General features: G+C 49.4%; 1 protein-coding gene across 1 annotated transcript in view; it reads right to left on the bottom strand.

Annotated features, from left to right (window-relative positions):
- LOC147732882 (protein mono-ADP-ribosyltransferase PARP14-like) overlaps positions 1 to 14,957 on the bottom strand; it is a 1,251,483-nt gene that overhangs the window by 1,176,182 nt on the left and 60,344 nt on the right. The window contains exons 2-3 of the mRNA XM_086957427.1: positions 3,431 to 3,576; positions 3,305 to 3,338 (exon numbers count right to left, since the gene is read on the bottom strand). Of these exons, the coding sequence (XP_086813553.1) occupies positions 3,305 to 3,338; positions 3,431 to 3,576 (180 nt within the window). The remainder of the gene's footprint in view (positions 1 to 3,304; positions 3,339 to 3,430; positions 3,577 to 14,957) is intronic.

The raw sequence follows: 14,957 nt of genomic DNA, 5'->3' as shown, positions 1-14,957 counted from the left end.
CACACAAGTGATGTACCATTTTTATCGGGAGACCTGAGGGTACGCTGGGTGGTAGGAAATTTGTGTCTGCCCGGTGATCCTACAACTTTCCCACACAGAAATGTGTGAACATTTTGATTTTTTCAGCAAAATTTTGAGGTTTGCAGGGGATTCTGGGTAGGGAAACGTTGGGGATCCACGTAAGCCATCCCTTCCTGGAGTCCCCCTGGTGGCTAGCTTTCAGAAATGTGTGAGTTTGGTAGGTTTCCCTAGATGGCCGCCGAGCCTGGTGTCAAAAACTTATGGGACCCCCTAGTAAAACCAGGTTTTTTTGTGATAGGAAATGTTGATGTTGCCTCAATAGGTTTTGGGCCCTTGCCTGTCGCGGGTACTTGACCCACCCACACGAGCAGGGTACCATTTCTATTGGGAGACCTGGGGGAACGCTGGGTGGTAGGAAATTTGTGGATCCACGCAGATTCTAGAACTTTCCCACATGTAATTGGAGATAAACTTGATTTTTTTTCAGCTAAATTTGAAGTTTGCAGGTGATTCTGGGTAGGAAAACATTGGGGGACCCACGCAAGCCATCCCTTCCTGGACTCCCCCGGGTGCCTAGTTTTCAGAAATGTGTGGGTTTGGTAGATTTATCAAGATGGCCGCCGAGCCTGGGGTCGAAAACCCAGGTGATTCACCTTGCAAAACTAGGTTGTTTTGCGATAGGTCATTTTGATGTCTCCTCAATACGTTTTGGGCCCTTGCCTATCGTGGGTACTTGGGGCACCCACATGAGTGAGGTACCAATTTTATCGGGAGACCTGGGGGAACCCTGGGTGGTAGGAAATTTGTGGATCTACGCAGATTCCAGAACTTTCCACCACAGAAATGTGAGGAAAATGCGGGTTTTTTGGGACAAATTTTGGAGGTTTTCATGGGATTCTGGGTAGCAGAACCTGGTGAGAGCCAGACAAGTCACCCCATACTGGATTCCCCTGGGTGTCTAGTTTTCAAAAATGTATAGGTTTGCTAGGTTTTCCTAGGTGCAGGCAGAGCGAGGGTTCAAAATCTACAGCTAGGCCCTTTGCAAAAGAAGGATCAGTCTTCACTGTGTAAATGCGGTGTCCATGTTGCGTTTTGGGCCGTTTCCTGTTGCGGGCACTAAGCCTACCCACACAAGTGAGGTATCATTTTTCTCGGACGACTTTGGGGAATGCAGGGTGGGTGGAATTTTGGGGATCCACACAGATTCCAGAACTTTCCACCACAGAAATATGAGGAATATGTGTTTTTTGGACCAAGTTTGAGCTTTACAAGGGATTCTGGGTAGCGCAGCAGCGTAGGGGTTAAAACTAGGGGTGGGCGGAATTTGCGTAGTCGTGCTACACAAAGCTCTGCAAAACGGTAAAAAATCTGCGAGCACGCAAAAGTACCGCAAACGTGCGGAATTTCTTGTTCGCCCGTTTGTGATGCTTTTTTTCCTGTCTGCGAATGTTGTTTGCATGCTCTGGGAGAAATATCTTGCAAACACACATTTTGAAAGCGTGAACAATCAAAAAATTACATGAAGCTACATATGGCAGAATTTTGGGCAACTCCACGTTCTCCACAGAATGAGAAATTACCTAAATTCTGCAAATTCCACGAGCAGAACGGAATTTACAGCCCAGGCCTAGTTAAAACCAGGAACCGATGTCAAGAGTACACAGGAAATATTGCATCAGGGGTATCCAACTTACTTCCTTAGGCCAAATCCATGCCTGATGTGCTGAATAACCACAGTGTGAAAAAGAGAATCATGTTAACTCATTGAATGTGAAGCAGTGCTTTAAATGGGCCAGTACTCACCGGTACGGAGTACCGGCACTTTTTATTTTTAACCTCCCGAGTACCGGCACTTTTTCATCGCCACGGAGCGTACCGGTACTCATAACAGGTAGGCTCAGTGGTACTTGTGCTGCTGAGGATGAGGCTGTCTGAAAGCCACTTTCAGCCAAAGCGCCTCCGTAGCCCTGTGCTGAGCCGCTGCTGAATCATTCAGCGTGGCTCATTACATTTTGTTAGTATGGCAAACTCGGTATCACGCTGTGAGTGTGAAATTTCGCAGCCACTCAAGGTCCAAACAACTGGCTGAGAGTCTGCAAGGAGAAAGCCGTGGGAGGTAGGAATTGCAGACAACGTTTTTAATTCTGTTTAATTCTGTGGTGAGCCTTTTGTGTCATTGAATGTCTGCTTTTGTGTGAGAGAGCGTAAGCGACAGAGAGAGCATCGTAAGTAACAGAGAGCGCATCAGGACATTATGTGAAGGTATTTTAACAGAAAATGAGAGGAATGTTTTGTGTGTGCATGTCTGCTTGTTCTTGGGCCTGTGTGTGAGTGAGTACTCATGGGCAAGGGAATGTAGGAATGCTGTCTGTAATACAACAAATAAGAACTGAACCTGCAAATATTTTAAAAAACGCAGAAACTAAAGCATAACACTTTGGCCTTGATGTAATTTTTTGTGAGGAAATACCCACTTTCTGTTCATACATTTATCATGTTTTTGGGTGTGTGCTGAAACTGCTGTAACTAACATGTTCCTTTAAATGCAATGAGCAGCTTACACAGTTGAAAGGGGCATATAAGGAGACAGGTTAATTGTCTACATATGCCATGCCCACATGTGCAGAGGTAATTTGCACATGCAGGCAATTTGAGACTGTTGATAAGTATAATTTATGGGCAAAATGATTACTTTTTTTTTTTTCTCAAACACTTTTTATTATTGAAGTTTTTGAATCATGTTCAATAGATAGACGAGTAATACAATATTAGCAAAACAATAAAGTACAAAATCATAATAATACAGAAGGCAACTTCCAAAATTACGCAAAATACGATTTCCAAATCTTATCAAATGTCCTCAGCCCCCCAATTCGTTGTGCATAACGATATTCGCTAGTTCGAACATTCCTCATTTTCTGAAACCAGGCATTAAATGGGGCAAAATGATTACTTGACAGATGGCAGTAGTGTCTTTATATAATTATGCCACGCCCTCAGCTCCGCCCCTTGCACCGCCTCCTAGCTCAATTTGATGAGTACCTGCAGTTATTATTCCCCATTTAAAGCACTGATGTGAAGGTATTGTAAACTCGAAATCTGAATAAATAAACCACTAATGGATTAGGCTCCATATTGTGGTATCACGTTTACGCTAGCAAATGTAGGGCTAAAAGTTCACGTTTGCTGCTGCGGCACCATTCAAGCTTAAGGAAAGAAGCCCAGGTGTGTAATTTACAAACGTGGTATGTAACATGAACCAAAAATACATATATTTATTTACCTGGTTCTTGGGGTTCGTCGGTTGACATGGGTTCCTAGCAAAAAACGTAAACAACATAGCGGTTAAGTCTCCTAACGTGCAGAGACGTCGTATGCAAATACCAAAAGTATGTTTTTTAATACTTACAGGGTCACCCTCCGGGACGTCTCGGGTTCGATGGTGCTTAACACCACAGTGCTCTTCGGTTTCTAGCAGTTGGACGTCTAAACTCAACTTTCGTTTTTCAGGCATGTCGATTGTGTGAACTTTGTTGGCTAGAACTCGCTCTCTCACTGCAACACAGCAAAGCAAAAGGCAAAAACGAGTTTTAGTATACTCGAGACACTGGGTCCCTTGACATTTAAAATATTGTTGCACTTTGGTTATGAGCGAGTCGTAATTTTTCCACTCGCTGTTTCCCACCGTTGGGTGGGGCGCACTTGCAAGACCTTCTCTCTTTGGTCCCAGAGCCTAAGACGCATTATGGGGGCCATAATACGGACCACTTCCTGACATAAAGTGGTTACAGGCACAAACAAATTAAGCCCCGTCATGCACCGGGGGGAGGGAGTGAAGGTCTAACACCTCTACCTTTTCCGTTCGTGTCACTTTGCATGCTGGAACTTGTAGGCCTGACCACAAGTCTCAGGATGAAAGTGGTGGTGATTAAAACGCCAAGGCAGGCTTAGCACCTCCTACCTGGAATACGACAAAACAGCACGATCTGCGCTATCTCAATGACCCTTGGAAAATTAGGTGTTGATGGTACCTATATCTTAAATAAGGCCACCCAGAACGCTGGCCACACCCGGGTACACGGCACTGAAGGAAACACGGAGACAAATAAATAATTAACTATCCAGAGCCCGGTGAGTTACGCAATCATTGATGAGATGCACGTGCGCCCTGCAGTTAGTTACTGGTTCCAATCCCAATCTGGCTGATTACAGCCTTTAACCCTTCACAGCCATTAAACTATTTGCAGGACTACAGCACGGCAACATTAAGTTCAGTGGGGTGTAGCTTGTTTGAGTCGCTGGTGCCCCTAGCAGGGATGGTAGCTGGAAGATTTGTCTGCTCTCGAGATGAGGTTTTGATGGGTGAGGGGCTGGCTGAAGGGAGGCCTACCCTGCTGGGGGTTCAAACTTCAGTCTCTACCCCCAGGCTGCCCACAAATAGACAATCCACTGGGCTGTGGCTGCGGTACTCACGGGTGCCCTGAGCATGAATGATGCTTTGAGGTTCCCTGGCTGCATTCACTTGTACATAAGTTACGCTGATTTGTTGCATAATGATGTGATGTTTAAAGAATTGTACACGTAGCTACGTAGACTGTTGTTTAATGTCTGAGCTTGCCCTGAACAGGTTGCAGATATAAATCGGATGAAGTATAACCAGTGCTTACTTTGTAAATGACAGAGTGCAAGGGTCTACTCAGAGGCTCGCAGCCAGTGCAGTTAATTTCAGTGCCCTGAATAACAAAGCACTGTAGCTTTCAATTCCCCTCAGTAGGTCCTCTTTAATTCACCTACCAGACACTCCTTCTCACTTTACCTCACTCTTGCAGGTTCTTGCTATCTCCCTCTGCGAGGTTTTTTCAATCTTTCCCTTCCTCAGTGTCTTGCTCATTGTGTTTCTCTTTCTTTTGCTATCACTAAATGTCTTGATGCAGAAAAATAAGTACTGGTCCCAAAGAATAAGTTTCGGATGCCCCTACCAGTTAAAATTAAGCACCACATATACCTGTGTACTGTCATAAAGAATTCTGCAAAGAATTGCTGTGTACACTTACTCATGCTTGATGTTTCTATACAAAAAGTAAAGAAAGCTTCGGCCTGCGATGAATACCAACAGACTGTGGTTTGTCTAGTGTATTGTATATGTCTGGAAATAGAAGGGGTATTATCAACTGGATACATAAGTGAAAGCACTATTGAATGGAAATTTGTCACTGTTTAAACTTGTGTACTATGAAATAGCACCTTTGGCCACTCTTTAATGCACCTGCTAACAGTACAGAATACAGTATCACTCCATGAACACACATTAACATCACACCATGTCACCAGACAGGCCACGTTTTACAATGCCATGCAAAAGTAGCTCACCGAGTAGAAGTTGTTTCTATGCATTCTGATACTTGTACTGAATTTGTAATGGGATATGCAGAACTGCAAATTCCAGAATACCAAGTAAACTATAGACTAGATAGACTACTTGTACAAGGAATAAGGAAACAGAGGAGTTCCTCAATACCCAAACCAACGTACAACGCCACACCCAAAATACCTTCACACCATAACTTAGAACAGCAAGCACCGAGCCATCCAACAACACAGTGGAAGCTGATTGACTCAAAAACATATGTGTACCACCCAGCACAGAATTGTCCTCAACGCTACTCCACATTTTCACATGGTCAGTGGAATTGCTCTCCCTCCCTCGCAGCTCCACCATTAAGTGAGGCCTCTCCTGAGTCCCTGCACTCCCGTAGGGTTTGGTGTTCGAGGCCCTCCTCCACCCGCAGGTTATACCTGCGCCTCATCCCTGGTAGTCCAGTGGACCTTTTGATTCCTTTCTCTCGCTCTGCTTTCCGCCCCTTCTGCCCCGTTATCACCCTTTAGCTCTTTTTCACCCTTTCACTGCTGTCAGCACTCTTATTCTGCTTTCTCCTCCGTTTCCTGCTCCGTTTGCCCCTTTCACTGTTCTTAGCACTACTCTGCTTTCTGCCCCATTTTTCACTCTTTAGCTCTTTTTCACCCTTTCACTGCTCTGAGCACTCTTATTCTGCTCCGTTTCCTCCTCCGTTTGCCGCTTTCACGCTTCTTAGCACTCTTCTGCTTTCGGCTCAGTTTTTAACCCTTTAGCTCTTTTTCACCCTTCTACTCTTCAGATCCTTTTGTTTCTCTTTCACCCTTTTTACTCTTTACTTCCTTCCTTAATTGCTAGGTTTCCACCGTTTTTTCCCCTGCCGCTGCTGCCCCCACAGCACAGAGTCAGTTCCCCTCTCCGCTCCCGCCTCCCAGCTGTCCAGCCCTCCCTGATCCCTTCTTAATGGCGGCCGCGCCTCCGGTGCGCCAACGGCAAGCCAGTCTGCGCCCGTCCGCGCCCAGCAGCAGGAACCCTGGACCGCCACACCGCCAAAACTACTGTGGAAACCTTGTAATATTTTACTTGGCATAAACTGCAGCCATTTTGGCTGTGGTATCCATTTTAGTTTCCTTCATAATTCTCCCATCCTCTGCTGCTCGTCTTTTTCCCTGCCTGTGCTGTCTATTTTAGTTGACTTCCTGACTCAGCTAAAAGCAATGTGCATGCTAAGAGTTTGTAGCTGCCAGAACACCTGGTCTCAGACTCAACTGCCAATCATTTTCTGCTGTAGTAAACAGTTCTGTTCCCCATCCCACTTTGCTAAGTCATCGCCCACATGCTTACCAGTGCAGAAAAAAAGCTGTATATAAGGCCTCTTTTTTCCTCTTTCCCGTCTCTTTTTTCTTCCTTCCTGTTGTACTCTGTGCCCTCTTTCCCTTCCGTTCTTTCGCCGTTCGCCGTTTTCCCGCCGGTGCATCCCCTGCGGCCCCACCCCCCGCTTGCCCATTCGTCGGCCCCCTGCTCCCAGCTGCTCCTCCCTCCCACCTCCCCTTTTTATGGCGGTGGCGCACCTAAGGCAAGCCCATCTGCACCCGTCCTCGCCTGGACCCGCCCAGGACCAGAACCCCACCAGAACCGACCTTTGACCCTGTCCTCAGGTAGGTCGCCCCCCAGCCGCCACACGGTCCTCCGGTGACGTTGCCCCCGCTGTCACCTCTGCTGCGCGAGTCACCCTACTGCCCGCTGTGTTTTTGACTTGTGCCACTGTATTTTGTTCCCCTGCTGACCGCTGTGTTTTGACTTGTGCCACTGTATTTTGTTGCCGCTTTGTGATTCCCTGATTGTGCCTGCACCCCCCTTTTGCCTTCTGTACCCCCTCGTGCCCCGTCACGCCCCCATGCCCAGTCCCCCCTGTGCCTTCTCCCCGCCACTGCGTCCCTGCGGCCCCGCCCCCTGCCATTTCCATTTGCCGCCCCACTCCCGCCTCCCAGCTACCCCTCCCTCCCACAACCACTCATATGCAGGCAGCAAGCCAGTCTGCGGCCGCTGCGCGCCTGGACCGCGCCCATCACCAGAACCCCCTCCCCCCCGGAGCCAGGGAACCCGATTAAGATACGACTCCTCCGTCCTCAACGCACTCAACACCGGACGCCAACTCGCCTGCTACAGAGCAACCCCGAAGCGAACCCAGGGACCCTTCACCTGTCAAGCCTGCAAATTTATGATGCTTTTGAAAGAGAACAGGACGCACACCCTGCGTCCTGTTCTCTTTCAAAAGCATCATAACTATAGCCCAACCATCAGGACAGCACCCACAAAAAGAAGAATGGAATGATAACGACTATACGAGTTCACGCACAGAACAACACTGTGGTTCAGCACAAAGGCAGAAAAGGAACTGTGTAATTACAAGACTGTTTGAGATGAGCACAACACTAGAACGTTTTGAAGAATTATAGACAGACCATGGACAATTTGGTTTTGCAACAACAGGCGGTTTCAGCATAGTCAGCTACACATGGGACAAGTGGATGTTGGGAGATGGAGTTATTTAGTAAAAAAACTCGGGTGTAATTAAGAGTTAAGAGGGGGAGAGCGGGAACTTCTCTAATTTTGCACCAATCGGATTACATGATATGCATTCAAAAGGGAGAGGGATTGTGGGATGTACAAGGGTTGTTGGAGCCAGAAGCGAGGCAATGTGACCTTTAACTTTGTAATGGCAGGTATGTGTTACTCAGGGGACGAGGTTATATGATTATTGCAGGAATATGCGCGGCGTTCTTTTTAAAATGCTAGAGATGTAGAAGGGGTTATTTAGGTTTTTTACCGCTAGTCAAAATGTGCTAGAAACAATGCGCAACTGCATATATTTCCGTGAGAGTCGATGTTTAATTAGTTTTTATTGAACCACCATTATATAGTAGTTGTAACTGATGGAGGAATATAGAACAAACAACCTGCTTCGGGATTAAAGGGGCGCATGTCATCAATAGAAGAGGGTGGCTCAGCACGATTCAACTGTGGGAAGTAACGCGAATAGGCATGGGTTCGAAGCTGAGGTTGATTTCATCGGTTTACCTGTGTTGATTAATTTAGGCATACTGAGATCACTTTTTATTATAACAAGAGATAATTGTTGCTGCATATGGTTTGTCATTGTAAAATGTGAATACTGGTGCGAACAGTATTGTAATTATGTTGTATTATCATTACTTACAGTGACCCCCGAAGAAGGGCGTGAAGCCCGAAATGCATTGGGTTATGAATAAACACTGCTTGGACTGAATTTACGTCTGGATCATGTTCTTGGTTAAAAGTCCTTAGTGACACCAGTTGAACAGTAGAAACTTGAAAATTCACGTGTACACGGGGTGCGTGTTCCCGTCTTCAAAAGATTTGGAATACTAATGACAAAGAGTTATTGATTACTTTGTATAAAAGTGGAATTAAAATGGTTCGAAAAGGTACAGCCAAAAGTGGCGTTATGCTGTGCATTTCTGGGGACTGGAGACAGTCCCACTCTGAATGAAGCCTGCAAATTTACCTGCCTCCGAACCTGCAGACCTCCCCCCAGATCTAACTGCGACAACAACCATCTCAAGTGCATCAACACCCGCTCCGTCCACAAGCACGCCGTCGAACTCTGGGACCTCCTCGACACAACAGCTCCAGACGTCGCCTCCCTCACGGAAACCTGGATGAACGCCTCCAGGGCCCCAGACATCGCCATAGCCATCCAGGATGGCTGCAAGATCACCCGGAAGGACAGCGCCACCCCAAACTCCGCCTCCAGCCACCGAACCACGACCCCCACCACCATCTTCAGCGCCTGGACCCCAATCAGCACTGAAGACACCACCCACATCATGAACACCATCCACTCTGGCTACCCCTCTGACCCTTGCCCCACCACATCTTCAACAAAGCCGACATCATCATCGCCCCCCACCTCCGGAACATCATAAACAACTCCTTCACGTCCGCCACCTTCCCAGAGAGCTGGAAGCACGCAGAGATCAACGCCCTTCTGAAGAAGCCCACTGCGGACCCCGAAGACCTCAAGAACTTCCGCCCCATCTCTCTTCTTCCCTTCCCGGCCAAAGTCATCGAGAAGACCGTCAATAAACAGCTGACTGATTTCCTCGAGGTAAACAACTCGCTCGACCCGTCCCAGTCTGGATTTCGAGCCAACCACAGCACTGAGACCACCCTCATCGAAGCCACTGACGACATCAGGACCCTGATGGACAACGGAGAAACAACCGCTCTCTTCCTCCTAGACCTCTCGGCCGCCTTCGACACCGTATGCCACCGCACCCTGATATCCCGCCTCCTCAACACAGGGATCCAAGGAAAGGTCCTGGACTGGATCACCTCGTTCCTCTCCGACAGAACCCAGAGAGTCCGCCTACCTCCGTTCTGGTCAGCGGCCACATAGATAGTCTGCGGCGTACCCCAAGGCTCCTCGCTCAGTCTGACCCTCTTCAATATCTACATGAGCCCCCTCGCCATCGCTCGCAAACACAACATCAATATCATCTTCTACGCCGACGACACCCAACTGATACTCTCCCTCACTAAAGACCCAGCTACCGCCAAATCCAACCTCCAGGAAGATATGAAAGAAGTCGCCGAATGGATGAAACTCAGTCGCCTGAAATTGAACTCAGACAAGACGGAGGTTCTCATCCTCGGACAATCCCCCTCCGCCTGGGACGACTCCTGGTGGCCCACAGAGCTGGGCTCCCCTCAAAACCCACGGACCACGCACTCAACCTGGGATTCATCCTGGACTCCTCCCTCACAATGACCAAGCAAGTCAACTCTCTCTCGTCATATTGCTCCAACTCCCTGCGCATGCTCCCTAAGATCTTTCGGTGAATCCCCACCAAAACCAGAAAAACCGTCACCCATGCCCTCGTCACCAGCCGACTAGACTACGTAAACGCCCTATACGCAGGAACCACAGCCAAACTTCAGAAACGACTCTAACGCATACAGAACGCCTCCGCACGACTCATCCTAGACATCCCCCGCCACAGCCATATATCCGCCCAAATGAGAGACCTGCATTGGCTCCCCGTCAACAAGAGGATCACATTCAGGCTCCTCACCTACGCACACAAAGCACTCCACGACAATGGCCCCGAATACCTCAAAGACAGCCTCTCGTTCTACAACCCCACCCGCCAGGTACGCTCCACCAGCCTCGCCCTCGCCACCGTCCCACAGATCCGCAGAGCCACCACCGGAGGACTATCATTCTCCTACCTGGCAGCCAAAACATGGAACTCCCTCCCCGCACACCTACGGCTGACCGAGGACCATCTTACCTTCAGGAAACACCTCAAGACCAGGCTTTTCAAGCAGTAGCGACTCCCCCCCCCCTTCCCCCCTCCTCCAGCACCTTGAGACCCTCACGGGGGAGTAGCGCACTCTATAAATGTACTGATTGATTGATTGATTGATTGGTTGGTTGGTCCCCACGAACGCCACAATGCCGGTCTCTGCTACGACTCCAGCACCCTCCACTCACTCATCGCCGTACGATCACGCACCTACTACCTGGCCGCCCCGAAGCGCACTTAAGGACCCTTCTCCTGCCGGAACTGCAGCTTCACCAGTATCCGGCTCGCCGACCCACGGACCAGGAAAGAACCCAACTACCTTAGATGCATTCTCCTCAACACCCGCTCCGCCAGCAAACACGCAGTTGAACTCTGGGACCTACTTGACTCAACCACCCCAGACGTTGCCTTCCTGACAGAGACCTAGCTGAACACCTCCTCGGCACCCAACATCACCATAGCCATCCCAGAAGGCTACAAGATCACCCGCAGGGACCGCACCAGCGGAGTAGGAGGAGGAATCACCATCGTCCACAACAACACTCTGAGTCTCGACCAACACCGACGACACCCTCAGCACCGCCGACCACCTGCACTTCCAGGTCCACACCGACCCAAACACCACCCTCAGAGGAACTCTGGTCAACAGACCCCCCGGACCCCACCCCAGTTCAGCGACTCCATAGCCGACTTCGTCTGCACACACGCCCTCGCCTCCAGGGCCTACATCCTCCTCGGGGACCTGACCTTCCACCTCGTGAACAACAACAACACGAACTCCACCACCCTGATCCACAACCTCGGACAACTTGCACAACACCCACCCACTCCGCTAGCCACACGCTTGACCCCATCTTCTCCGCAAGCACCCACGTCTACTTCAACCATTCCACCAAACACCACTGACCGACCATCGCTGCATCAACTTCACCTTCTGGAAACCCACCACGCACCACCACACCCAACAGATCCTTCGCCACTGCTGGAGCAACGTAACCGAAGGCCAGATAACCATCACCCTTGACCCAAAGCCCCCCCGCCGACTCCAGCGACCCCAACACCGCCGCCCGCAACCTCAGACAGTGGATCGACGACTGCGCCAACACCTTCGTTCAAGAAAACCTCCAACAGCCACACCAGCAAGAAAGCCAGCTGGTTCACTGAAGATCTCCAGGCCTCCAAGCAAACCTGCCGAAAGCTAGAGAAGAACTGGCACCGTAAACGAACACCGGACAGCTACGCAGCCCAAAAGAACGCCACCCGCAGACACCATCACCTCATCAGATCTGCCAAAAGGGCCTCCTCCAAAGACTGCTTAGACAACAACGCACACAACAGCAAAGAGCTCTTCAACATCGTGAAGGAACTCTTCAACCCCAGCTCCAACACCAACGACATCCCACACTCGCAAGACCTGTGCGACTCGCTTGCCACCTTCTTCCATCGCAAGATCACAGACACCCATGACAGCTTCATAGCCAGGACCGCCCCAACAATCACTGAGACCTCCGCCCCCACGACCACCTTCTGCACCGACCGCCTGCTCTCGTGGACCAACATAAACGACAACAACACCATCAAAATCATGAACAACATCCACTCCAGATCTCCATCAGACCCATGCCCGCACCACATCTTCACCAAAGCCAGCACCGTCATCGCACCCAATCTCCGGAAAGCCATCAACATTTCCTTCAAGACAGCAACCTTCCTGGAGAGCTGGAAGCAAGCCAAGATCAATGCCTTACCCAAGAAACCCAAGGCAGACCCCAAGGACCTCCGGCCAATCTCCCTGCTCCCGTTCCCGGCGAAGGTCATCGAGAAGACCGTCAACAAACAACTGACCCGCTACCTCGAGGAGAAGCATCCTGAACCTGTCCCAGTCCGGCTTTCGCAGCAACCACAGCACCGAAACTGCCCTCATCGCTGCCACCGATGACATCAGGGCCCTGCTAGACAATGGAGAAACCGCTGCCCTCATCCTCCTGGACCTGTTATCCGCCTTTGACATGGTCTGCCACCGCACAATACGCACACGCCTCCACGACGCCGGGATATAAGAAAAGGCCCTGGACTGGACCACTTCTTTCCTCTTTGGCAGAACACAGAGCTTCCGCCTCCCCCCTTCCGTTCCAAAGCCACAGAGATCATATGCGGCGTACCCCAGGGCTCATCCCTCAGCCCGACGCTGTTTAACATCTACATGGCACCACTCACTCACGTCGCCTGACTGCACAACCTCAACATCATCTCGTACGCCGATGACACCCAGCTGATCCTCTCCCTCACCAAGGACCCCCACACAACCAAAACCAACCTCCACGAAGGAATGAAAGACGTCGCCGAGTGGGTGAAGAACAGCCGACTGAAGCTGAACTCTGACAAGACGGAGGTCCTCATCCTCGGCTCCATCCCCTCGGCCGACTCCTGGTGGCCGACCGCACTGGGAACAGCTCCAACACCCACCGACCACGTACGCAACCTGGGGGTCATCTTCGACTCCACCTTCTCCATGACAAAGCAGGTCAACGCTGTCTCCTCCTCCTGCTTCAACACCCTCCGCATGCTCCGCAAGATCTACAAGTGAATCCCCACCGAAACGAGAAGAACGGTCACCCAGGCCCTCGTCAGGAGCAGGCTGGACTACGGAAACTGCCTCAACACAGGAGCCTCGGCCAAACTCCTGAAACAACTTCAAACCATCCAGAACGCCTCTGCACGCCTGATCCTCAATATCCCTCGCCGCAGCCACATCACACCCCACCTGAGAGACCTGCACTGGCTCCCCGTCAACAAGAGGATAACCTTCAAGCTCCTCACCCACGCACACAAGGCACTCCAAAACACCGGACCAGTGTACCTCAACAGACTCAGCTTCTACACCCCCACCCACTAGCTTCGCTCCGCCGACCTCGCCCTCGCCACAGTCCCCTGCATCCGAAGAGTGACCTCCGGCACCAGGTCATTCTTCCACCTCGCCGCCAAGTCCTGGAACACCCTCCCCATCCACCTACGGCAGATCCAAGACCTGCTGACCTTCAGAAGACTCTTCAAGACCTGGCTTTTCGAGCAGTAGCAGCATTCCACCCGCGCCTTGAGAGCCTCACGGGTAAGTAGTGCGCTTTACAAATGCTATGATTGATTGATTGTGTTCTGTGACTTTAATGTACTACCTCCTGGAACACTTTAGGGTTTTGTATGGACGTAGTTCCACTCATGAGTGATTAATAAACTTGTCATTTGAATTCCAGCTTCAGTGCCAATATCTATTTTGTTGGTCTACGGAACGGTGGATAGAGAAGGATGACCCCTACACCGGTGTGCCCATTAAAAGGCACATTTCCACAGTTGGCGCCCAACGTGGAACCCCATCGGCGACGTGGCCGCCAGAAGGAGAGATCTTGACGGAGGGTTGTAATTTCACTGAGGAAGCGCACTGCACAAGGAGACCTTTGTTTTTGCAGGCCGAAGTGACTTTTCAGGTTTTCCTGATTTGACCCTCCAGGTGGTGCCGGTCTTGACTGGGGTTTTCTTTGGCGCACTTTTGCAGTGACCATTAGGTCAATTAAGAGATCGGCAGGTGAAAGTTGGAGTCTCTTGTTTGGTAAGGACGCTAAAGCAGCCCTCTTGATTTGCTTGGCCAAGATTCTGGTTTTGTTTGTTTGATTTATTTTTTGCAAAAGATAAAGACAGGTAATATCAAGATTTTTCTCTACTTTGGAATATTTTGGAACAGTAATGTTTGATAAAAATTTGGTTGCATGCCTGTTTCCAGCACACTCCATAGGTTGTGTTGCTGTCTTGGTGGTACCAAAACGGATTTAGAAAGAAGTCAGCCGGCTGCCCCAGAGGGGACACCTAATAAAGAAATATATGTCAAATATGGTATTTCTTCCATAATGGGAAAATCCCTAGAGGAAAATCCTACAAGACTTAACACTATCCTTACAACCATTATACTCATGTATTTCACCATGCACCCATTTTACCAATAAAACCGACACGGATCTTAAGTATACTCTTCAAGCTGAAATGTAATGCTTACACTGTTTTATTTAAATAAATTCTCTTTTGTCTCAAAGTTTAAGTTTAACATTTTGGAAATAATCCCGAAAGATACATAAAATCAATATATTAAAACATTTTATACATTCCACTGTGTGTGGTCCCAAAATGCAAGACAATAATAAAAACACAATATTAAAAACAAAAGACACAATCATTAAACAAAG

Source organism: Lissotriton vulgaris, chromosome 2_1, assembly GCF_964263255.1.
Source record: "Lissotriton vulgaris chromosome 2_1, aLisVul1.2, whole genome shotgun sequence".
Taxonomy (NCBI): Eukaryota; Metazoa; Chordata; class Amphibia; order Caudata; family Salamandridae; genus Lissotriton; species Lissotriton vulgaris.
Note: the sequence above shows the minus strand (reverse complement) of the source record. Positions and strands in the feature narration are given on the sequence as shown.